General features: G+C 47.2%; 1 protein-coding gene and 1 long non-coding RNA gene across 4 annotated transcripts in view; one reads left to right on the top strand and one right to left on the bottom strand.

Moving 5' to 3' along the window:
- Nucleotides 1–3187: 3187 nt before the first annotated feature.
- LOC135910362 (arylsulfatase B-like) lies at nt 3188–23309 on the bottom strand. 3 transcript variants are annotated; one of them, XM_065442422.1, is made up of 10 exons: nt 22843–23309; nt 20089–20248; nt 19128–19237; nt 16893–17003; nt 14700–14834; nt 11916–12042; nt 10437–10739; nt 9019–9299; nt 4607–4786; nt 3188–3521 (listed from the first exon to the last, which is right to left on the bottom strand). In XM_065442422.1, the coding sequence occupies exons 1-10, from the start codon at nt 23032–23034 to the stop codon at nt 3336–3338; spliced, it is 1785 nt and encodes a 594-aa protein (XP_065298494.1). In that variant the 5' UTR covers nt 23035–23309; the 3' UTR covers nt 3188–3335. The 3 variants fall into 3 exon arrangements, with proteins under 3 accessions (XP_065298494.1, XP_065298495.1, XP_065298496.1); XM_065442423.1 differs by lacking the exon at nt 4607–4786; XM_065442424.1 differs by lacking the exon at nt 10437–10739.
- The window catches only part of LOC135910363 (uncharacterized), a 75054-nt gene continuing 59647 nt past the window's right edge, over nt 10747–26153 (top strand). The window contains exon 1 of the long non-coding RNA XR_010567029.1: nt 10747–11329. This is a non-coding gene — a long non-coding RNA (uncharacterized lncRNA). The remainder of the gene's footprint in view (nt 11330–26153) is intronic.

Below are 26153 nucleotides of genomic sequence, written 5' to 3'. Positions count from 1 at the left end.
GACGTTACACCTTCAAACGTTGTACCCTTAAACGCTTTTTAATGGTAGTTATTGACAAGGCTTGTGTATGCAGGCGCGATGAGAAATTTCAAGAAAGAGTTCGAAAAAAAACTTTTTTTTTTATTTGCAGATGTCAGAAGATATGTGCATTCCGTTCATGAATCCGTCAGTGCAGACACTTTTGTGGATACTTCGCACGTAGATGACTGAGCCTGTTCACGAGCAGCTGATTACATAAGAATGACGGGTCATGTATACTCTTCGAAACAACCCCCTTATTAGTCAAGCGTTGGCCGACTGAAACTAGAGCCGTCGTCTTGACAACAAGGTGTAAGCACGCCAATATGAGTCGGAGTTGGGCTGACTAGTGGCGTAGCCATGTGGTAGTACACTGGACATGTGCCCCCCCCCCCCCCAAGACATTTATGTGTTTATATGGGGCCTATCCAACTCCCCCTTCCCTCCCCTCAAGCTCCCCCGCCCTAATCAAGTGTCCCCACCCTACCTCATTGCCACTGATGGTCATGGTTTAGGAGAGTGCTGCAATAGGTCTTCATTGACGATTAAAAAAGAACTTAAGAACCTTCGCTTGTCAACGACACGGTAACAAGGAAGAGAGGGTGCAAAGGAGAAACAAAGATTAACATGAAAGAGGACGCGAAATCAATGCGTAATTACGTAGTAGTTGCGAAATTCACGATCGTGTTACACTCAATAGTGATAGCATAGAAATATCTCGTGGCGAGAAATGACGGCTATTGCAGAAACAAAAGAGAAGAATAAACGGGACAGAAAACTGTGTGAACGGTGAAACACAAGAATACAAAATGGCGAAGATTTTGTCCTACGTCATCACGAATTTTGACTAAGGCCATAAATTCGGGCCGCGTTACGACGCTCCTGGTAAACGATCTACAGGTGGCAGAAGCACGAAGGGTTGCTCTGGCACACACACACACACACACACACACACACACACACACACACACACACACACACACACACACACACACACACACACACACACGCGCGCGCGCGCACGCACGCACGCACGCACGCACGCACACACAAATTCCTTCCTCCTCTGCTTACTCTGCTTTCACCGGCGCCCGTTATCCTTTTATTTCTGGTTGTACACACACTTCGTGCCTAAGCATCGTCACTTTTCGGCGCCAGATGGCGACACCTGACAGCGGAAAGCCCTGCATCCTGCCTTCCCTCCCACTTTCTCTTCTTCCCTCTTTTCTTTTCCCCTCATCCATTCGCTCTTGTTTCGCCAGAGGGGAAAGACGGTGCAGGCACGGCGAGCGGGCTGCCTCCTGCAAGGCCATCGCGGGAGGCAATCGCCCCGCAAACCTCGCGCATTCGAGATGGAGCAGAAAGCCAGGCGGCGCGCGTTAGGGCGGCCGATTAATCTGCCGCTGCGGCTGGGACGGTGCGGGCGACCTACTCCCAGGAAAACCTTCGATGTGATAAATGTATGCATTAAGATAATCCTCCCCTCGCGCTCGCCGGGACCCTACAGTTACTCCCGCCGTAAATAAGAGCGCACACGCAAGAAGTGTACGTTTGAGGGGCACAACTCGGCTGCATTTTTTTTTTGTCGCTGCGAGTTGCGAGTTTAAATTGGCAGCCACTGTAGAAGGAGGAAACACACACACACACAAAAGCATACAACATTCGTTGTCAATTGTTTTTATTTCGCCAACGCATGTGTACGTGAAAGTAGAGGAGCCCACGGTAAAAGCTGTCTCTCGATACCTTGATAGAGCTGTGGATTCCCAAAACACGTTGGCGGCACTGCAGCGGCATCGAATGAATTGCGTACGTTGCTACAAATACTCGATTGAATTGGTAGAGCAATGCAAGTGGGGAACGAAATGAGCGAGTTATTTCTTGTGCTCCATCAGTATTTAAGTCTGATTGAAACCTGTATATTTAGCATAGAATCCTCGAAACTTGGAATCAAGAGTGTCTGAGAGCGATCACTCGACGAGACGCACTTTTTCTTTTTTTTTTCGTGGCCTTGAAAAAGTAACAAATGCCGCGTATACTCCGTTTTCGAGTCACACGGAATGAAACCAAACTAGAGGTGGAGACGACTGAATTTGTCAACTCCCTTCTCTTCTGGGAACAAGAAGTAATCTGTCTGGTAGAGTGTTCAAGCGAAGTGAAACCTGTCATATTCGCCTCGACCTTAACGGACCGAAGCGGAGTAACGGAGTACAACGTCAATACATAACTTAATGTGAAATTCATTCAGGCAAAGCAGGCCTGTCCAGGCTGAAGAGGTTACATGTGTCTAGGCGCAGCCAGACCAGTGCTAAGCAGCTGCGTGTCTTGAGCTCACGCAGCACTATTCGAAATGCCTCGCGTTCCCGATATGAGTTGCTGCAGAGGCCACCGAGAGGCACCTCATGGGACCTAGTCGACTACAGCGCACGTACTACCGTAGATACGTAGAACAACGAGTTCAGCGTATATTCAAGGAAGTACGAAGTATTGTCACAGTGCTTTGACGAAAGCATTATGACTCTAATTTGGTTCTCGGATCCATCTAGTGGATGGCATAATCTCGAGATGTACGAAATGTAAAAAAAAAGAACTAGAACCACTTCCTGCAACTGGAAGTTACGCAACCAAATAATGGTACCCAGCTAGCTGAGGCGATGACGCACGATTTGCCTTTGCGGAAGCTTGTCATGGGCCAAAGGCCAAAAAAACGAAGCGATCACCTTCTCCCGCATGTGGCACCCTCGCCACCGAATAAGCATCTTGTTGCGTACACGCATGGTTTGCTTGTGAATGGGTATTATGCCACAGCGGCACGCCAGATGTTCAATCTTCTGCAAGGTAGAAGAAAACAATGCTTTGTCGGAACTCCGACTGGCCGTCGATATATTTTTCTCACCGTGCACATTTTACCACGTCCATGTGTACCGATTTGCAAGCGCTGTCAGTGCCCAAATGTTAGCCGCCAAGAAAGACTTCGACCTCTACAGGAAATGCACCAGGAAAGAATAGCGTACCGGTTCATCCTAGCACACCTAGCTTTGAATGCTTCGCCATGGCGGTGTCGGTAACGAAAAAAAAGCCATCGCTTTGCAGTAGAGCTCCGGTTCCAGCACTCCCGCCGCGCGCAATGCTCCGGGAGCACCTGGAGCTCAAAGACGAAGCGCCTCCCGTTCACTCCTAGCTGCCTTCTTTAATAAGTCCCCGCGTGTAACTGACTCAGGGATATGTTTTAGCATTCATTAGGCTGCTTCTTGACAGGCGGATGAGGCAAGCCGTATGGATATCAATGACGGAGAAACGCGGCGCAGAGCTCTCGCCCTTCAGCAGTCGAAGTGACAGTCCCGGGAGCGCTTGTTCTGGCGGTAACGGTTGTGCGGCGGGCTCCGCCACGGGACCCACACACCGCCGAACAGTCCCGGGTCGGCGTCCGAGTCCCCCATCTTCTCGCTCTCCCAGGGAACGTAGTTGTCGCCGTATATGATGGTCTGCTTCATTTTCGCCACAACCTGCGTAGGAGGCGTCGGAGAGTTAATTAACGTGTTTTGCTCGTGTGGGACCCCCTCACCCCTCCCCCCCCCCCAAAAAAAAAGAAACCCTGTGCAAAGGAAAAGCGCATGTAACCTTTCGTCCCTCGTCGGCTGTACCTTCGAGCCAGTCCTAGGATGAGTTCGAAACTGTCGGGTAGGGTACCGTCCGTTTATTTCAAATCACGGTTTTTTTTAATGGGCCTATCGGCGTACACCGTAAACCAGGTGTTTCCCTCGGACGCTCTGCCATTCCGCTTGATCAATCCACAAACAAATGAATGAGTTGATCAGTAAGTAGCCGTCGTGGCATAGGTTGAAGCTGGTGAATTAATAGTGTGATCTTAAAAGGTTATTCATGAATTCGAGAGGGAGTATTGGGGGAGGTCGGAATTTTAGGGGTTGATTGTGTTTTGTTGACATTAACCCTTCCTGATGACAAGTAGAGCATTAAAAGGTTCCTGAATGGTCAAACACGCAGACACTTCTCCGCACACTATTTTTGGCTAAGAAGGTGCATGGCTTCAATTTACACCTTTCATCACGAGACCTGACAAGGCAAACCTTCATTCTACTCTTTACTACAATAACGATCGTTACCGGGTCATTACTGTGGCTACCGCAACATCACAAAGGCGGCCTTGGAAGTGATTTGCATATGAAATCGCTCTACAAAAGAACTTTCGTAGCCTATAGCCGACACCGTTCAGGAGCAACGCTTATGGCATCTGTGTGCCACAGGGTCACGTGACGATGAGATAACGAACGAATGAAACATTTGCTTAGTACAAATTGGATACGCAAGATCACGATAACACACGGACTTCCTCGTACAAGTGATTTGCATATGAAATTGATGTACAAAAAAACTTTCGTAGCCAATAGCCGACACCGTTCAGGAGCAAAGCTTATAATATTTGTGTGCCACAGGGTCACGTGACAATGAGATAACGAACGAATGAAACGTTTGCTTAGTACAAATTGGATACGTGCCTTAAAAGATCACGATAACACACGGACTTCCTCGTAGAGCCCTTTTTCAAATAAAAAGAAGGGTTCAGACTCACAGCGGGATATTTATCAACAACGTTATCTTGCTCGCACGGGTCATTGGCCAAGTCGAACAGGCACGGACCTCGCCCAAGGTTACAACCCTGGGGCTCCGCGATGGTCTTACAGTTCAGTAAAGAGCCCCTTTCTGTGGGGTCTGTCAGATTGAAGCCTTTGCCACGAAGCTGTTGAAGTACCTGCGCAAATGGACATAAACTATAAACGCCGCCCGGTAGTGCGTGATTTATTTACTCATAGTGAAACCCTTCTAACGATCAGACTGTTGAAGGTCCAACGCCACATAGCCCTACCTACCGGCCGTTGGGCGCGAAACCCTTTACATATTCAACAAGGTGGAGAAAAGGATACGTCACGCTTACGGCGTCTGAAAAGCCACATATCACTGTTCTTAAGTACATCACTCTTGAGATATGGATATATATTCATAGATATTCTGAAGAATTTACTGGAATATTTCGCTACGCATTTTACAGATAGCTTCAATTGATCTATTAGCCAGATTTCCCTCACCATAGCATCATATCATATGAAGTCACTCGCAATGGTCACAGCAAAAAAAAAAAAAGTTATTTTAGCTCTGCTGACGCCTCTTACATTACAAGCGGAATGCGTTAGCATCGTACTTTGCACGAATAATTAAACACAAGTATCTTCCCACCTACGTTTAACAGACTGGAATTGTATGATTCAATTCAGGTCCTAATCCTTGTATTAATAATTTTCTGCTCTTCAGTGCTACATTATCACTCACTGTCACGCTTGCTGCCATTGTGCGTACTTTTTGGGGTCCTCTCTGTTTGGACCATCTATCCGCGGTATTCAATAAAATAACATAAACAAATAACGATGCCTAGTATTTCTCCGTTGTTTATTTAACGAGGCTACGTCAGGCAGTGTATGGTCCATGAACTTCCGAAGTCATTACTTTTACACTGCTTATGGAAAATAGAAAGCAAAAGGTTATTAGGCAGTTAGTCCATTGATAGTATACAAAGTTTAGAGAAAGACCTCGGTAAGCTTTTTTTTTTATGTGGCGTAAATGTAGTTCTGCATGGACTAGACCTCTCATCATAGCATCATATGACATAATCAACCGTCATGGTTACAGAAAGCGGGATTCTCACACTATTAATGAGCTAATTGTATCTTATTGTTCTGTACTAATACCCGGTTTTCCTCTTCAGCGAATTATGGACAAATCTCATTCTAGCCATTCGTTATCTGTAGAATCCTAGCATAGTTCTTTTCACGCACAATATGCACAGGTGCGAAGACCTAAAGTCCATAAGCAGCCGACATAGTTCATAAAAAGAACTCGATGTATACTTTCTACAGAAGTAAAAAAAAAAAAAACTTGGACACCGTTAAGGCTGCTTACGCGTGGGAATGCTAAACCATTGTACCGTTTGTAGATCTCGGAGCGCCATGAACGCGCTCATGTTAAACACTAATGACGTGGCGCCACCTCCTCCGAAACTTACCAAATGATCTTTTCAAAGCCAATAATTTACTTTATTTACAGGAAGCTCCCCGAGAAATTTGATGTAATTCTGAGCATTTTCTTGACGTGTCTTTACTCCTTGCGCCGTCGGTGATTTTTGATATCATCTTTCGGTCACGCCGACTACGCCGACGGATTTTCGCGTAATGGAGCACATAACGCTTTCGCGTTAAAGCTTTAATTAAAGCGAAGCTCTCTTTAGCTGTTCCCCATTTCACTCGGACGGCTGTCTGGCCGTGCAAACTGGATAGACTTGATAGACGCCTAATCAAGAGTGATGACTTGGTGGTCCGATACTGGTACCAGTTCGAGATATATGTCCTCGAGAGGGTTTGTGACCTGCAACGAGGGTCAATCCTGGAGGAAGCGCTTTGTCGCAGCGTCGTGCCCTTCATAGCATTAACCAATAGATCTGACTATATGTTTCTGAAGCGACATATCTCAACAGTTCTAACGGAGAGCTGTCGCACGACTCTGACCAATCTCTTCCGGTGGCTTCTGTCCGAATGTCTTGCAAGGAATAGTTATGCGACCAAAGAATCACATTGTTCCAGGACTGTTAATGATGCAGTAAGTGTAAATTTGCAGGGAAGGTGTTAACGGGAGTTCCGCAGCAGTGCTCGTGTGACGGCGGCGTGCGGCAGCTTATAGTCGGTCTCGAGTGCCAATAATAAAAAAATAGAGCCAGCAACACAGCTTGCCTCAGACGTAAAGAAAAAAAACGGCCTTTTGACCACGAAGTCGGTGTGAACGGCCAACCAAACGCCGGCGTTTGTAGCTTGGTGCTAGATTTGGGTGGATGACAATTTTCTTTGACAATGTCGCGGCTTACATGTATAGCATCCTACATTGGCGCCACATCTATGCTGGTGAATGGCTCTGTTATCAACTAAATTACGCAATGAGAGAAAAAATGGCTGTGGCTTAGGTAAGGTTAAGCCCAGGATGCGAAGCATACTAGCCTTTATTTTAGTTGTTGAACCACTGTTTAGCCTGGTGAACTGCTGTTGCTTGGCTATATTTGGTTCGGCTAGACGAAGAAACAACTCATGCATTACTTCTTCGCCTTCAAGAGTGGAACGCGACAGCGTTCCCGTCGACCCGCCAAGGGGTGTAAGACAATGGGCTACAGGGCAGCGACTACGCGCCCCGCATTGGACGCGGTGAGCGTCGAGCAAAGCAGCGTTCGGCGCGGCAACGAAATGTGCGCCTGAGCAAGAGACGCACGCCTTAGAAACAGCGCGTTTCTAAGGCAACACCGCATTCACTAGAGGCGCTTTTGTACCGCTTTGAAGCGTTGTACTCGTGGCTCAGTGGTAGCGTCTCCGTCCCACACTCCGGAGACCCTGGTTCGATTCCCACCCAGCCCGTCTTGCAAGAGTTGAGCCAAAGCCACTTCTCCTCTGTCGTGACGTCACGGTGTCACGTGATTTCATGGTCACCGCCGCGCCTGAGGAGCTGGGTTGAGCCCTCGTAATATGCTTCGCATAAAAAAGGTTACCTAAATATCCTCACTGCAACACGTATGCATCTTCAAGCGCGTCATCTATTAAAGGGACACTAAAGGTTAATATTAAGTCAACGTGGACTGTTGAAATACCATCCCAGTAACCTCAAACGTTTGTTTCATGCGAAGAGACTTATTTTAAGAGAAAATGCGTTCTGAAGCGTCCTCGTACCTGTAGCGCAGTTCAAATCGCCCGCCCTGGAGTGGTGACGTCATGGTTTCACAGTGACGTTGCGCCGTCGGGCACGGCGCTACAGCTTTTCTGCGCAAAACGCGAACGCGTGGCCAGAAACAGAGCCAAGACAAAGCCGACATCAGCGCGAAAGCGGAACTATGGTGGCTAGCGGAAGGGAAAGCGCGCGACGATAAGCTGGTTCTTTATTTTATGACGCGAACTTTGACGCTCGTTGCAATGAACGACCCTGACAACGATACATTGGCTCGCGATGCTGGGCTCGACTTCAGCGATTTAAGCACTTCGTCTTCGATCTGCAGTTGTTCTTACGCTTCGGAGAATGCAGGCAAGACCGACGGAACGGCGCCACGGGAAAGCATTGCTTTGAAAGACACTCCACACAATTTCAGTAAGTCGACGTTGAACTCGCAATCCTCTGGACGAAAGTGCAGCGAGCACACTATGCGATTTTTCGGCTCTTTGCCAATGCGCTGTGGCAGAGTTATGGCACTTAACCACTTCGAACGGAGAGGTTCACTCGTTGGCACACAGTGATAAGTAATGTTCGATTCGCCGCTGCAACTGACCTTGGCCAAGTTCCGCGGACCGTTCGCGCATCCCACGACATCACATGGACGTGGCATTCGCGCTGCCTGTGCCAAATGCAAGTTTCGCGAGCCAGCAGAACCAGCGCAGCACGACGCAATGACGAAACAACTGAAACTCCAAGGCGCGCGGGCGCAGAGTCGAGTGCGCAGAGTCGAGCGAAAACGAAACTTTTCGACCACTCATACTACTCAAGGGTAACGTCAAAATGTTATTTTTTTCTTAGAATCGAACAGAAGTAGACAAGTAGCATTTTCTTCCGCCTTATAACCCAATGAAATGATCTTTTTAATACTAGTAGCTGAGTACAAGTGACATAAATTACCATGAGGAGTGCCTTCGTCATCGGGCTAGTACCGGAATGTCGCTGGGGAGTCTCGAATTGTGTCATGCATTTACCTCGATTTCCCGGCTACTAAAGCTCTGTTCGTGATTATATTGACGCCTTAGATGTTCTACAGCATTGCTTTATCACTTTAACTTGACTTCATAGTAACCTTTACTGTCCCTTTAAAGTGAATGGCGTTCTACAAGCGTTCCGCTATTCTGCACGTATACAATAACAATAATCGTCGATGTTTCTGCAGATTTGGTTTCAGAACAGTACTGATGTTTGCACCTTGTAGGCCTCGCCGGAGGTGATGCGTTTCTCGAACTTTGACGGTTGCTTGAGCTCAAGACCCTGAAGTGGGAACCACTTCGACTTCCTGACCCAGCTGACGCTGCGGTGCTGGGCGATTAAGCCCTTGTATTGACCCAGAAGGATCACGAAATTTTGGCGGGCTAGGTCGAAGTTGTGGATGATGGACTTCCTTGGCGAGACGAGGCTCTTGCTGATCGTCGGCCATTGGTTGAACGAATCGAAGTCGGCCAGGTCTCCTAAAATCTTCGCATCCCCGCCTGCGCAAGACAGAGTCGTCATTCTTGTCTGTACAAGCAATAGAATGGTTAAGAAGCAGCGTCGGCTCGGGTGCGAAATCCTAAATTCTTGTGCAAATACACGTGAAGCGTAAAAATTTTCTCTTAAGAAACCGCTGCGTTGATATGAATAAAATATGGTGCATTCATCCGCTTCAGGCAATGCGTGCACAATTGCGCATGTCAGCGCAAAAAGGGCATCCTAAGCAAGACCACTATATGGGGTGATAATGTTAAAGTTTTCCGGAATATTTCAAAATCGTCTATCGAAGATAACATACTTGTAGTCCTCACACACACGCGTGTGTGTGTGTGTGTGTGTGTGTGTGTGTGTGTGTGTGTGTGTGTGTGTGTGTGTGTGTGTGTGTGTGTGTGTGTGTGTAGGACTATGAGGACCTTTAACAAATGCACTTAAGACTTACTACACACACACACACACACACACACACACACACACACACACACACACACACACACACACACACACACACACACACACACACACACACACACACACACACACACACACACACACACACACACACACACACACACACACACACGTGTGTGTGTGTAGTAAGTCTGAAGTGCATTTCTTAAAGGTCCATTCAGTCGGTGAAAATTAGGTCGCTTTCATATTTTATAGTTGCTGCCACAAGTGCTACCATTATATGGAGCAATATCTTGGCATCGGTAACAGTTTAGATAATAATAATAACGCAGCGTCACGTGCGAGCGTAGCGTAGCCAACACTCCATTTTTGTGTCCTGATAACCAACCACGCCATCGGCGATGAAGTGACTAGCGAATAGCCAGACAGGCATATAGGTCCGCTTCCTTCGCTTTGACACAATGGTTCGCCCTTTTGGAATGCGCTCGATCGTTTCTTATTCGTTTCGGGGCGTTTCGGAAGGCACCGATGACGCAGCTAAACAAGCAAGACGTTTGTGACCGAGAGCTTCGACATTAACTTGTGCAGAACAGGGGCGATTACTTTTTTTCTCTTGCACTGGGATTAAATCTGACTGACGGCAATCGTATCCACTTTAATCGCATCCCGTCGACCCTTCACCCACTTCACCAAGTACGCCGCGCTCTCCCAGCCACTCGCTTGCGTACCGGCGACGTTTACTAGTGTCGGAAGCCAGTCGGTGACGTGCATCAATTGAGTGGACACTCGCGGGGACCCGTCGCCGAGAAGCGGGCTCCACACAAAGGCGGGCACCCGGATGCCGCCTTCGAAGTACGTTCCCTTGGTGCCTCGCAGGGGCCAGTTGAAGGACCAATTGCTGCTCTCGTCTTCCCGATCCGCGAGGCCACCGCTGGAGGAGACGAAAACCAGCACCGTGTCGTTTAGCATGGACCGGTTGTGCAGCGCGCCGAACACCTTGCCCACGGAGTCGTCCACTTCGGCCAGGGCACCTGCTTGTCGCAGACCGCGCATGCGCCAAGCGTTTGGAAGAAGCAGAGAAGGGCCGCTCGCCCATATTCAGTTGGTAAAGATGGACATGAAGCATATCGCATAATCGTATCAACGTGCTACCTTGCGTGCTCAAACGTAACTCTCCCACTTTCGCCGGCGGTGACAACGGCCAGGAGCGGCGCCTGCCCTACCGCCTTCCAGCTCAATCCAATTTCAGCGCGCGCTGAAGTGATCAGATCACTTAGTGGGCACTCATAAAACACAACCCCAAGTGAGCCCAGGAAGGCTTTCGGCTGCCCTTCCCGTGAGCAAAAGGATCCCTCTCCCCATTGTGGGCAGAACTTCGCACTGATCAAGAATGCTGACATTCAATACAGCTGTGTCCGCAGCACAGAACAATTAACGTAGCGAAACTTGACGTGCTGAGTTTCCCACTAAATAGGAACCGTCCTACTCGATACAGCCGTGTTTGCAGCATTTAACGAACACCACGAGGAATATTGATAGGCCTCATCAAGCCTTGCAAAGGATTCTAAAAGCATCTTCGGCTGGGAAACATGAGACTATAGGCTCCTGCGAACAACGTTCGGTAAGTGTGCGTCCACATTATGTTTTGTGAATTCTGAGAACGGCAGCGTTTGGAAACCTTAGATGACCCTTGTGCACCTATGCGGCATTCCTAATGGAGACGTACGAGTAGGTGCTCACAAAGGCAAATTTGTTCCGGCACCAAGAAACGACTACAGTCAGTGCTATCCAGAATTAAGTCAAGGAAGAACGCGAACCCATCCCGTTCTGCATGGGAAGGAATCGGGACTACCCCTTTTAGCTAGCATTAATTGGCTTAACGCAGCGAAGGTGGGACCGACGTGAAAAAAAAAATCCCGAACTGGATCATCTCGCCGATAACGGGATCTTTATTTCGTAGCTTTATACCACGTAAGGCGATTGTTTTGGACGTCGAGTCATATAAGGTATAGGCCATGGCGGCCGCATTTCCATGGGGGCGAAATGCAAAACATCTGTGTACTTGGATTTAAGTGCAGGTTAAAGAACCCCAGGTGGTCCAACCTTCCGGAGCCCCCCACTACGGCGTGCCTCATAACCAGATCAAGGTTTTGCCACGTAAAACCCCCCAATTTAATTTTTTTCACGTAAGGTACATGCTATCTTACCGGCCAGTAGGATCCTTTTTCTGTGTGCGATGGTCGCAAATGTTTCCAGGTGCTCGGGTGGACACTGAACTGAACCGTAGTCGTTGGCTGCCTGGACACCTTGATGAGCGATCAGCATGAACAGAGGCTGTAACGAAACCGTCAACAAGGTTAAGGCTTACAGATTTCTGAGCTAGTTGGTTCGTTGAAGATAATTGAGGTCATAGCGCTGAATTGACATGAACAAGAAATACATTTTGTTACGTCCTGTCGTTTTCCTTGTGCGTGTCAGTTGAACGCTATGACCTCAATTACAATCGCTATGGAACAACGAAAGTGGCGTAAATAACTGGTCATCGGGTGAACCCGTGCCCAGCAAAGAAGGTAACACTGAGCACAATGACAGCGGCGAGCAGAATCGCTGATATTCCATACCTGAAGGGCGGCTCAGGTGCATTGCTTATATATACATGACTCACTCGACCTTGGAGCGTTATCGCTCGAGCTCACTTAAAGAGGCCCTGAAGCACCCTTCTGCTAGGTGAAAAACTCGGTGGATAGAATGCGCTATTGAAGGTATCTCAAACCAGCATTGCACTCGTACGTGGCACGTGGGGCTCACAAGCGGAGTGCGAAGTCACATTTTTTTCAAACACTTCTTTCAACTTCTCATCACTCTTTCAGTGCTGCCTCTTGGCGTCAGCGGGCAGATTCCTATAGAGCCTTTCCGCTCGCCGATAGCTGACGTTATACGAAAAGTGGCTGACGATTTAACTCTTGAAAGAGCGTAAATTAGGGCGTGTTGGTATTCCATAACTGAGGTTTTTTTTAGCGCACGAAAAGGGACGAGAGACAGTGGCAAGACGCGGACACAGCGGTAACTTCCAACAATTGTTTTATTCCACGAAGCGGTACACAAATATATAGGTAACAGACACCACCGTACGCATGCGCATATGTACTGATTTCTAATCAAATGAGACAGCAACGAGACATGTGTAATGGAAAGTTAAGATGATATCGAAGATGAAAAGACGAACATGCATAGTAAAAAAACTTAACTAAAGTGTAACTCTGCCTAAGCATGAACTATTGTGGGCTGGCACCGTCACTCTATAGTTCACCCTGGCGTTGAGGCTGTTTGGACTCTCGTTAGCTTGCACGTTTCTCGTCGCGTCGGCATCAGCGTCGAGACGGCGTCATGCCTGCTACATGTGGCTTGTTGCGCGTCCAAGCCTCGGGGTGTCGCCACCATCGAGACGACGACAGCGCAGCGCCGGCAGTGGTAAACGAAGCGGCAGCTAAGCCTTTAAATAGTTAGCTTTATTTGTAAAGTAGTGTGGTTTTCTGGGCCAGTTGGTGCATGATGACAGTAAAGTGGTTCCAACAAGTACAGATGCGAGCACAAGAAAAAGAAGCGCACAGGGCTTGCTGCTGAAACTTATTGCGAATGGATTCCATAACTTCGCCGCCACGCATGCGTAGAAAAATAGAACAGTAACAAGGTTTGTAGTCAAAGATGAACGCGAAAAATCCAGGCCACACCACCTCCCGACAATGGCCACAACACGTGGATTAATTAGCGCGGTAATATTAAAAATTGAAGTTCCTTATCAGTGATATGGACTGTAGGTTCACTCGCACACAAATGCGCGCCAAACTTTCTTACGTGGAACGCTTCACTTATTTCTCTCTCGAGTGTATACTGCGCCCTCTCCCAACTATCGAACCGCTATGAAAAGCGATGATGCGCACTTTTTGACCACAAAAAAGCGTGCATAACTTTTTGTGATGCAAAAAGTGTACGCAATTTTTTTCAACAAAAGATGTGCATCATCGATCGGGTGTCATAGATATACCTCTCTCGTGCGGACGCTCTTACTTTGGCGAGACAAGCCGCTGCATCTATGAGCGCATGCGTGAGCACCGAAATTTGCTTCCTACTGGCACAGCAGGAAACTTACGCTTCCATTGCAAAAAATGCGAATGCTGACCAGTTTTTGATAGTGTTCCGATAGTTGGGAGAGATCGCAATACACTGGAGCGAGAAATAAGCGTAGTATTCCACATCAGAAAGTTTGGCGCTATAGTTCTGCGAATACCCGCAAGGTGGAGAGAGGTAACTAATTAAGAGAAAGCGAGACATCCACCCAGTCGTAGCAATTTCTACGAAGGAAACTCATACGGGTTCCTCTAAAAAAAAACCTCGCAGTTGAAAAATTCGTCCTGGTACGGGACTCGAACCCGGGACCACCACCTTCCTGGGGCACCCACTCCACATCTGAACCACCTGGTTAGCTCAGATGGCACGGCAGCCCTGTTTTCGAAATCTAGCATGAGACTGCTTTAATAATATTTATTTAATAATCTATAACGCAGTGTTTTGTTGACTATGACCAGTTTGCAAAATCATGAAGCCGTTCAAAGCCAGAATGACGAAATTTAGGCAAATTCCTGTACTGCCCATCGTTCCCATGTTGGCTGGCCCGCCCTGCATGCACCTGCTGAAGACACTAGCACCACACTTCCGTCTAGTAATGGTATCAAACTTTGTGGAAGATGCAGCGCAAAGGACGAACAGAAAAGCTGACAAAAAGGAAAACACAGACATTCAGATGAGTATATGTGTATCTAGATAGGTAACTAGGTTGATTCAGCGACATAGTCAGATGACATGTGCTGCAACGCCTGGCTATGGCAGATGCCGGAAGGGATGTTTCACGATTAACTGTAAACGCCTGCACAGCGAGTTATAACTGCATCAATGGAGGACCACGCCACCGGTCTTACTTACTATACGCTCACCTTCGACTTGTCGTGGTGTGCGATGATTTCCGTTGCCCTTTCCGTGAAGGCGCGGGTCGCGTATGTTCCCGTCTTGTTCCACAGCACCTCCCGATTTAGCCGCAGGTCGTAGCCGTGAAAGTAGTTGTACTTCCGCTGGGGAAAATTGCATAAACTTCACTCTTGCTGAAGGCAATAGTTATTTGGTTTTTCCATGCAAATGATCGAAATGCGCTTCTTGCCCACAAGCCACCGATTAAACAAATTGGAGGCCAAGTTCCCACAGATCAATTGAATTCTGGCGTCTTGCGTGGCAAAACCACGATTTGATTATAAGGTGCGCCATAGTAGGGCACTCCGAATTAATTTTGACCACAAGGGGATCTTTAACGTGCCCCCAACGCACGGGACACCGGCGTTTCTGCATTTTGCCCCCATCAAAACGTGGCCGCCGCGGCCGGGATTTGATCCCGCAACCTCGTGGTTAGCAGCGCAACATTATGGCCGATAAACCACCGCGGTGGGTTCAAATGCCCACGGGAATATGCGCAATGACGCACATTTTGCAGTATGCCCAGCCAATCAGACGACGGGTTTTCAGTTGAGATGACGTGACCTGTGGTCCCAGCAAAAAGCCGTGCAAAGCATTAGCGGGTGACTCGCCGGATCGTATGAACGCCTATTAGGCACTCCCAATTCTTTAAGGGAGCTTTCGTTTTCCACCTCCCAGGGATTGGTGTGGGTTAACGAATGTGTTCACCGAACGGATTTCTGAAGCAGTGTAGGAGTAAACTGAACCACTGCCTGAGATGGTGCGATACAAATTGGGCCGATCCCGGAGACTGGGCAATCAAGGTAGTGGCTTGGTCGGCAGATCCTAACACCAGTCTGCTACACATGTGTCCGCGCAAGCGTTCCACGTGCTTCCTAAAATAGGCCGATCCTGGGGGTAGTACATTTTGATAATCATGATTCCTGCTATCGCACTGCGCGATGTTACAGTAGCTGTTAACAGTTTTTTTTTTGTGGGGGGGGGGGGGTTACGTGCCAAAACCACGTCCAGATTATGGGTCACGCCGTAGTGGCAGTCTCCAGAAATTTCAACAACCTGGGATTTTTTAACGAGCACCTAAATCTAAGTACACGGGTGTTTTCGCATTTCGCCCCCATTGATATGTGGTCGCGCGACCTCGTGCTCAGCAGCTCAACACTACAGCCACTGAGCAACCACGGCGGGTGTTAACCGTATTACAGTTGTTATGGAATAGAATGTGCACGTCTCCTTTTTGCCTTTTTTTGCCTCTTTCTACGTATTGGGCGAAGTTGTCTCGTTGAGTGCATGTAGTAGGGAAAGAGAGAGAAATGGTTGTGTGTGAAGAAGGGGAAGCTCGGCCCTATCTTCTGCAGTTCTGTAGAGAGCACTGCTCAGCGCCAAACGAGGGGAGGGGGGGAGCTGGAGAAAAAGAGATAGAAGAAAAACCGGGGAGCCTCTTCAACAGCTGCGACGCGAAGAGGGAACACCGTAGAACATTCCAGGTGCAAAATGACAGCCACAAAGCATATCTCGCCGGATAGGCTCTGCGGAGGGTCTTCACGGTCACACGGGTTTGCACAGGTTGCACATATAAAGTGTCTCTTTCAATGGCGTTTAATTATAACGATACAAGAAAGGCTAGCTTAACGTTTGATCCAAGTGCGTTGAACCTCTCGTAACTTTTTTTTGTGTTCTTTGTGTTCCTACCACTTTCTAAATATTTCCCTGCTCACGACCCGAGCGGTGAATCGGAAACATTCATCCGGGTAACGTCTGTGCATTTGGTCTTTAAAAAAAAGTTTACTCTTGGGAGTCACTGAAAAATTCCTTGTAGTGTCAACCAATATGATATCATCCGAGGAATCGCAGAAATTCAAAGATAAAAGGATGTTTTCAAGTGTTCAAGCATGGTAATTTCGTAGCTTACATTTGTTAGAGCGCCTATTAAGGTCCAATTTGTCGCACTTTGCTTTTGCAGAGCATCTCCATCTCCTCAACAAAATTTATGCTAGAGACACGTGACCTAAGTGGCAGTAAGGCGTAGTAGAGTTCAGCTCAGCAAGTTGATCGTACATCGTCTTGAAATACTCGCTAAGGCGGAGTTTACGGTACAATGCCTGTTTGTTTTTTTGTTGCTGAGTCAGATGCATTCGCATAGTGTAAACATGCACACGTCTCACATCCGACGAAACGTGTGTCCAGTAGTCACCCGGTCCGCTCCACTTTGCGAAGGCCGTGTCAAAGCCGCGGTTCTCGGGCGTGAACTCGTCCTTGAAGAAGCCCAGGCTCCACTGCTCCAGTGAGTTGGAAGCGAAAGAAATGGCGAACACCACAGCATTTATTTACACTCAAAGCTTTAACATCATCTTCATCTTAAGCGCATACACCTGACACCCGAAGACGGCTCAAACTGCCCAACTAATTGTTATCCAACATTCACACTGAACGGTCACTACTTTTTGTGGCAATTCCCAGGAAAAAGAGACAGTACATGGGATATTATGCTAGAGTGACCTACTTACGGAGTGGTCATTATGCAAGTTATTAGGGCTGGCTGATGGGTGGTAAGGTGAATTAGCCACTGCTACATTTTGTTTTACTTGACGAAAACATTATCCTTTTCATTTAGCTAACGTAGTGTATTCAGCGAGACAACCATTCCGAAAACAACCTCCGCTTCTCTTCGCTCATGAGATTTGAGGAAGGCGTAACGTGGTAGCATTGAGTGTGCCTACATCCAGCAGCGTCCCAAGAACGCAATACGCAGCTGTATGACCAAAAAAGCACCCATGTCTGACTTTTTTTACTCGCTTGAGTATATTTATAGGGCATCTACAGAAAACACATTTACTGCGTAGAAAAACTTGAGGACCAGAGTATGGAAACTGGTGGCGATAACGATGCTGATTCTCTCTGGGCATGGCTTGAGCAATGACTCAGTCTTGGTAACTTAGACAGATATTCGCTGAAATTAGTGAGCTTTTAGTAACGCTTTGTCGTTTTCGTGTCTCAGTTGCTTTGTTTCGACGTGAATAGCCCGAAAATTGTCCTGGTAAAATTGCCCAAGAAATCTTAAGTTCAATGTCACGCACCTATTTTATTACAAGGAAGGTATGGGCGCCTCAATTTCGGTCTACATCTGAAAAATATACGGAAGACCTTATTACGAAAGCTGCTGTTCTAGACAAAACAACATATTGAGATCTGATGTGGTTTCTAGGAAATCTCAGTTTACCTTTTTACACGGCGACTGTTGGTTCGGCCCCACGAGTTGGAATATAAAGCTGTAGTTTAAAAGCTATTAGGAAAATACAAAAAAACAGAACTCATAGTAAGACATACTCATGGTTACGATCTCTGCTTTGGGACTTGCTAAAGATAGAGAATTTTGGGCCACGACTACGCGAAGTCTTGAAAATTTTACAGGTTTTGCCGTGACTGGCTTCCATTCCATCAATAGTAACATGTGCTAGAAACTAACAATAGAAAACTCAAACAATGACGAAATTTTAGTTATTCACAGAGTTAATCTAGATTACCCTTTCAATCTCTGACGCTTGCCAAAGTAAACATTGTGTCACCGAGGTAATAACCTCGTTGTATTTTTTTGCACCGTTTTGTGAAGAGTTCGCTTCTTCGCTAAAACACCCATTTGTACACCTGAATGTACAACAGGCAAACACCACATCACACGGAGTTCAAAACGTATGCAAACTACGCGAAAGTAGTTTGCGCGATATACAGCGTGTCCCAACTGTAATGCACCAAGATTTTAAAATATGGAAATGTCACGTAGTTCGAAGGAACCAGGGTGATGTTGTTTGCCGTCGCTTCGATTCCGGCTAACTTTTGCATTCCGGCTAATTACATAATTTTTCTTAACTAATTAATAAACTTCTCAAATATTATAATTAGATGAAAAGTGTCAATGAGAAAATAGTACAGCAACGTGGAAAGCTCTCAATACAGCTTTCTGTCGCTCAATACGTACTACATGAATGTTTTTCCGTGCGTGAAAAAAGCCCGCGAATACCGTAAAGTTCCTCGAGCGGCTAGTCGCAAGGCAACATTGTGTGGGTTCGCGGGCTTCTTTCATGCTCTGAAAAACATTTTTATGTAGCATGTATTGAGCATCAGAAAGCTGGATCGGGCGTTTATCATGTCGCTCTAGAATTTTCCCATTGACACATTTCAGCTAATTATAATTTTTAAGAAGTTGATGCATTATTAGGACTAATTATGTCATTAGGCAGAATGCAAAAAAAAAACATGATCTGTGTATCTCCAAGCGACGGCAAACAGCATTACCTTGGGTTCCGTTCAGCTACGGGGCATTTGTATATTTTGAAATGTTGGAGCATTTAAGTCGGGACACCCTGTTTATCTCTAAGAGTGGCCCAAGAAAACAGACTCACAACTCCAACGAAGTGCGTAGCGTAGCCCAAGTGCTTCAGAAACGTCGGTAGCGTCGTGAATAGTGTAGGGAGCGCAGTCGGTTGCGAAGGGTGTATCGTTCTTGTTATACCTACGGGTGAGAAACACATGGTTCGTAGCTTTAGCCTCTGTAGTCAGTACATCCATTGAAATAAGGTGTCTTTCACGTTTTTCAATGTCCACTATAGTCTAAGGGATAGAGAGTGGCCGAACCGGGAAAGCTCCCCTCGGAGCGAACGTTTCGACAACGTTTGGGAGACAAAGACAGGATGAAGATGCGTCGTGGAAACATTGGCTCCAGGTTGAGCATTCCCGTGTTACGAGTTATGTGATGCATAGGTTGTCTAATGTGAAAGGGTCCAGCCTGGAGCCAACGATTCGGTGAGCGGGCTTCTACTCGTCGCCCTTCGGACAAAGCGCCGGCGCAACAGAAATTTTGAGATATTTCACGCCTGCTAAACTGCGGCCCCTCAGAGTTTATTGCCCGTAGCCCAGCCATTACCTCTGCGCAGCATCGGGTACTAATAATGTAAGCCACTCCCATTGCGTGGCTCTATTATAGACGTTTCACCAGGAAAGATAAAGTTCGATGCCAGTAAGAACGCATGCTAGTTTGTTTCACAAGGAAAGCTTCACAGGTGAGCAAGAATAAGTTGTGTTTCTGTGTTTCCGATGCACTGAGTATTGCAGTTCAGCCAACCAGGAGACCAGCAGACAGTCAAGGAAGAGCAGATCGTTCGGCAAACTGAAGCACATGAGCGCGAATAAAGCAAAATGGCACTTGCGAAAACGATGGGGCACGGGTTTAGCAGGCGGAGCGAAGTTTGACGAAGAGGTAGTTCCGCGAAAATCGGCTTTTACTGCAATTTTGATGCCACGTTTTCCTGTCCTGGCGGCATGAAGACTTTGGCACCAGACAGCACGGTGACGCCCGCTTAGTACCTGCTCGGTAGGGATACACCCCGGTGAGGAGGCCAACCCTCGAGGCCACGCCGGAAGGCAGGGTGTAGTACTTGTTGAGGATGACGCCGTCCGCCGCCAGAGCGTCGATGTTGGGGGTGTGCATCTGGCGCGAACCGTGGAAGCCGACGTCAGCCCAACCCTGAGCAACAGGTTTTGTGAAGTAAAATGTAAAGTGCAATTATGCACCCAGGTTTACGACGCCTATTGGTTGCCGAGTCTGTCACATAAGCAAACATTTTAGGGTATGCGGATAACATAGTGACTGTTGTAGAAGGAACAAACAAACAAAGAAAAAAAAACTGGCAGTGGCTTAGCTCGGCTATGCCAGGATATACGTAGAAAAAAGCTAAAGCATAGCTTGGTTAGCCTTGGTTTATCTTGATTGCAAGTCTAAGTTAGTCTGGTTGTCTAGTTACGTTTCGGCCTTTAGTCAGTCGTTCGGCGCGCTGTTCATCTGTTTCCTGGGAGATTCGTTTCCTCTTCATCTCGTTCCGATGTCTATTCCAGGCCTTCTCCTGCTTATCAGAATTGTCGCCATCCACACTGCCGCCTCAACTGTGGTTGCGGCGCACGCGAGCTCTCCTTTTCGATCCTCCGACATATTATCAGACATGCGACGCAGCTGGCGAAGCGGGCGGAGGCGAACGCAACGACGAGGAAGGCGTTGTGATGAGGAACGCGGTGTGACGTCATGTGCCTCCTCGGAGCACCGCCACGGTGAAATCGCAAGTACGCGGCCAGTAAAGCTTTCGCTTTAAAAAGCTACGGCAAGCAGAAGTTCACAATTACAACTTTAAACCTGCAAACGCCGGCGTATTTTACGAGTCGTGCAACATTCTCAAAGTAAGGCATGGTTGGAGTCTTGCACCTGGTGGAAGCCTAAGTAATAGAAAGTGTGATCAGGCCTTTAGGTCCCTCATATTTGCCTCCCAGCACAAGAACTATAAAATGAGCTTCCTAGTTGAATGCTAGGGATAGTGTGTGGCGTATCGTGATAAAGAAATGGCGTACTATAATGAGAGGTTAATCGCGATGTGTACCACTTTATTTGACGGACCTTGTAAGACGTTCTGGCACTGTTTATCTCGCCTGCAGGTGCTGTACATCAGCCTCGCTATCTTCCGTCACATATGAAACATTTACAGCGCTTCTCCTTTGTCACAGAGCATGAAATTCCAGCGATGCATGATTAAATTATGCAGACTACAATTCCTTTACCTGAGGGTCGATAAAGCACTATGCAAAATAGTACTGAGCACATACTGTTATTCTATTTAAGACCGAGAACTGCGTGTGTCTCCTAGATTGTACCAGCGGTACACTTTCCAGTCAGCGCGAACGTATAGATTTGTGCGGCTGGTGTAACATTATTTCAATACTCAATCTCTAGTTATTTAGTGAAAGAAAAAGGCAACGCAGGAGATGAGAAAGTGTGAGAGGAAATTTTCCGTTTTCATTTTCGCACTATGATCATAGCCCGTATGGTATTGTATTGTTCAAGGTTTCAAAGCTCGCTAGGTAAATTCTTTCATTTTTTTTTATACGCTGTGTAATCCTTGTTTATAGAGTGGCTAATACTTCTTCCCAGCTGACGCTGTCGAAATTCGTGATGACATGGGAAACTAGTGTCGGAGCTTCCACGTGGCATCGCCATCTGCCTTTAGTTTCTAAGTGTTTCTTCGCGCACCAATCCTTCCATTAACGACATTTGCTATGATATACCAAAGTATAATTTACAATCAAGCCAGGTTTAAAATTCACCTGGCGTGTCAATTTTCTCTGCCAGGAACAGGTCAAGTTGATTCAATGCCACCAAGTCGACTCGAACGACTCGAGGGCGACGATAATCGGCAGGGCCCAGCGAACTCGGGGTCACTTGAATCATCCCCCCCTCCACCCCCCCCCCCCCCAGCCACACATCAGAGTTTTGGTACCTGAATTCTCCATACACAGCTAATGTCAGACTTTGGACTCTGGCTTCGCCACTGTGCCCCCATGAACCACTGCATTTTGAAAGTCTCTCGTCTGTGCACAAGTGAGTTGGTGCTTGGTGAAGCCATTCTAGCGCACATAAAACGAACACGAAGCGTTGTAACAGCGCCCGTAGTGTGCGGTTTCTTGTGTTTGGTTTCAGTTGCGCTGGCAAGGGCTTCACCACGCAACTGTGGCACTCATGATAACACGTGCAGCAAGCGGTGCGGGAATTGATGCGGTCGCAACTGTACAATGTGCGTGATACGACCTTCACCAAGTTTTCTGCGACTGCACATGCTTTGCCTACGCCATAATTGTCCTAAAATCTGCTTTGAATTTACGTGGCGGCTTTATGGAGCTCGAGCACATTCCGCAAGCTTGGCACAGCTCTGCTACTTTGGATGCAACGCAGGCGCTGTTAGTTTACTTCCCGGACACTGAGCTTGTTGCCGTGTGTGATTGTGCTTGTTACTCGCGCATGTCGTGTGCGTGTGTATCATGTACGAGTGGATAATTCCACGCATCACGAAAGTCATCCGCAGTAGCGTGCCAGGTGTACAACCAAGAAAACATCTGCAGCAGCAATTAAAGAGTGCCTGTCTCTCTCTCGAAAGCGTAGAGGTAAGAACGCCAACAGGCACAAGCACTTCTCGTCAATCTCGCTTGAGGTTTAATTAGCGCAAACCCTAATTTTGACTACGAGGGTTATACTCGGTCAGTCGTCTAATTGAGATAGTAAAATGCTGCACGCAAACTCACCAAACTTTCGACCATGATGACGACAATATGCGGCTTTTGCAGTCCCCAGGCGAGCGTAGGCCATAACAGCATGCACAGTGGCACCGCAATGCATCTTCTTAGCATCATGGCCACCTCTTGCCGGTCAACAAACTGTTTTAGGCTAGGTGCACGGCCCGCTGGTGTGCCTTCCGTAGTCGGGGACACTGCCATGCATCGTCATCGGGGCCTGTGAATACTTCAAGCACCACTGGATGTTTCCTATGCCACACGTGGACGGATGTAGTGAACGCTGTAGGTCTTCTATATTAGGGCCTTGATGCTTGCTTTGCCAGCCTCCTTGCTTGCTGGCATAGTGCGACGAATTTGACGGGAGCGTCACGTCAGCCGGTGCGAACAGAACGGGGGCGACAATTTAGTATTAGATGACAATTTACATTGCAGGTCTAGTCGTCTTGCGACACCACGCTACGCCATGTTGACTTTGATTTGACCTGATAATGATGATAATCTCGGTATGTTGTGGCGCACACCCTCTAAGGGAGGGACTACACAGGATTGAGGCGGCTCAAGAAAAAAAAAGACTCATCAAAACAAACGTTACAAAATTAATCAATAAAGCCGAGAAAATGAAATAAAAAGGTGAAATTGGGCAATCACGATCGGATGATGGAAGTTTCGTGTTTGTGTTTGAACTAAACGAATGAAGAAAGGACTACTAGGAGGAGATAAAGAAAAATAGGCGCAGTAATGTAGACTGCTCAGTGGGAGTCACAAATAAGCTTCTTTAGAAAAATTCCATGGCAATCAACGCCTAGATTACTATGGGTTTGCCTTATCATTTATGATCCGAATGATAAAAACACAGGAACGTACAAGAGCAGGCCTGACTAGCGTACAAGAATGTCCGATGCCCTCGTACTCCTCAGAGAGGAGAAGCGATGACATGCAAGGAAATAAAATCGACTTATCTGACCATTAATGGAATTTCTTAATGAACAAGACCTGCCCGCATTTATCTAAATACATCTGTGTAGTAAACTACGTAAGCTACATCTGTGGGGCACACCTGTGTGGTAATTACAAGTGTGTGGTAAAAAAACAAAAACAAAGATAGGATCTTCCTTGTTTAATTAATTCTTTTCGGCAGTGATCAGCTCAATACCATTATAGAGGGTTAACTAAGGGTACGGTAGTACTTGTCGATAAGATCAGCTGCACTCATAATAACGATGGAGAGATTGACGAAAAAAACGTGAAATTAAATAGAAACTATAACAAGATGAAGAAAAATTTTAGCAAGTTCGTTGAATGCAAATAAAACACAAAAGAAACGCAGTGACACAGCGAACCTCCCTATAAGCGTACTCGAAAGCTAAGACTTCCAAAGGAAGTATATCATAATGGGTTAAATTGGGCAATGACCGGCCATGTCGATCGAACTGTACTTGTGGATCTTGTTTGCCTACCGTCATGCCTGACGGAACGACAGTGTAGTGGTCCTGCCGTCAGACGTAGAGGCTTCATTTAGTCATCAAGTGAACGGTGAAGGCGGACTGCCCGGTCCTACGCTACAAGCAAGTGCCGCGCCGCGCGGTCACTGGCGCTGCCCGCTCCTGCGGCAAGCGTCGGCCTCCTGCCTCGTAAACGAGCGAACGAGCACAACGAAAGATGAGAGCGAACGCAGAGCGTAGTGGAGGGATGAAAAAAAAACGGCGAGAGCGAAGAGAGCGCGAGGAGGAAAGCGGAGGAGGAGGGTATGGCGGAAGCGTCAGAAGAGAAGCGTAGTGCCGCGAACGAGGGGCTCTGCGGCGACGATGGCTACGAGATGGCGCCAGAGTAGCGTTCAAATGCCTGCACCGAAACAAGGCGCTGCATGAGCGGAGGTTGTCGGCGGCGGCTGCTGTGAATCACGCCCACGCGTCACCCACGCGCTTCCTCTCACGATCCCACGATTAGCGAGGCAGTCGCGCCTCAGTTGGCTGCTTTTGCGACCCGCCGCACGAGACAGATTGTCAGCGCCAGCCCACATATCACGTATACACCTGCACTCGGATTTCGCAATAGGAGACATCGTAATCATCAGCGAATTTTTTAAAGCAAAAAAAAACGGTGATAACGCATGTGCCACTACAACGTCACATGCCTAGCTGGAGCACCTGATGACCTGATATATCGTACAGCGCCACATCAAATCTTTCCGATCGCACGGATGTGGCACATTAGACTTATATATAGGAGAAGTTGGAACATGGTTAGGTGAAATCGTCAGTAGTTTTGTTTCTTTTTCAGGTTAGATGAAGTTGTATAGGGTCCCGTAGCTGCGAAGCACAAAGCATATTTTTTCGCTCTTAAAAAAATCGGAATGACCAAGCACTGTTTCTTTTTTGAACGCGTGTCTGCGATAGTGATAACGGTATTGCCGAAACATAGACTGCTGCTTTCGCACAGAAGCGCTAGACATCTTCTGAAGAACATAACTCTAATCCGTATACATTCATGGTGGTTCACTTCCGGCATTGAAAAGATGGTTACCAGGCACACTGCTATGCTTGAATCATTCAATTTTATTGCTTATGCCATAATAGGTGTTCGCCCACGAGGCATAATAGTGTGCAGCGATCAACGTATAAGTAGAGCGAAGTCGCTATTGCAAAATAGAAGTGAGGCGTGCAGACAGGACACAAGAGTAGAGAAGTGGACAACACGAACGCCGACTATCAACTGAAGGGAGCACTGAGGCGAAAAATGAGACACAAAACTCATCTGCGCATGCTCAGGAATGGTAACACCACGTGTCAATCGGGTACACGTGCTGGTCAACGTGAGAGATAACTGTTAAGGCACTTAATCTCTTCCTTATGTAAAGTAATCGAAGGCTGACTCACGCACGCACTTCCACCATTATAGATATGCCATGCCTCTACCATAAGACGCGTATCTTCATTCTTATGCCTGTACAGTATCGCGCATTCATCTAACTCTGGCTTGCAGTTACAATCTCGGCAATGTAGCGAAAGATTAGAAGGCGATCCACCGGTTAAAGACCTTTTATGTTCCATTATCTATTATCTATATTATATATTATCTATATTATCTATCGCTATTGCATCTGACTTCCTGCAGAGGAAGTTTAACATTAATCAAAACTGGCGTGTTCTTCTGTTACGTAAATTTTCTCGTCTACGATAGGGAACATTTTACTCAACTCGAAGGCCAGATTTCTTGGAAAAGAGCGTTCTGTCTTTTACTTTAAGGGCGCAAGATGTCGCATGTTTCTGTGACAACGATTTGAGATTATTTAGAAATGGGATATCAGAGATAAACTGATA

Source organism: Dermacentor albipictus, chromosome 8 (assembly GCF_038994185.2).
Source record: "Dermacentor albipictus isolate Rhodes 1998 colony chromosome 8, USDA_Dalb.pri_finalv2, whole genome shotgun sequence".
NCBI lineage: Eukaryota > Metazoa > Arthropoda > Arachnida > Ixodida > Ixodidae > Dermacentor > Dermacentor albipictus.
Note: the sequence above shows the minus strand (reverse complement) of the source record. Positions and strands in the feature narration are given on the sequence as shown.

Coding starts and splice junctions, on each gene's coding strand:
- LOC135910362 (XM_065442422.1), bottom strand. CDS start 23,034: ATGGCAGTGTCCCCGACTACGGAAGGCACACCAGCGGGCCGTGCACCT. Junction 19,238..20,088: donor GGTGTATCCCTACCGAGCAG/GTACTAAGCGGG, acceptor TCTCACCCGTAG/GTATAACAAGAACGATACAC. Junction 10,740..11,915: donor AAAAAGGATCCTACTGGCCG/GTAAGATAGCAT, acceptor TGCGACAAGCAG/GTGCCCTGGCCGAAGTGGAC.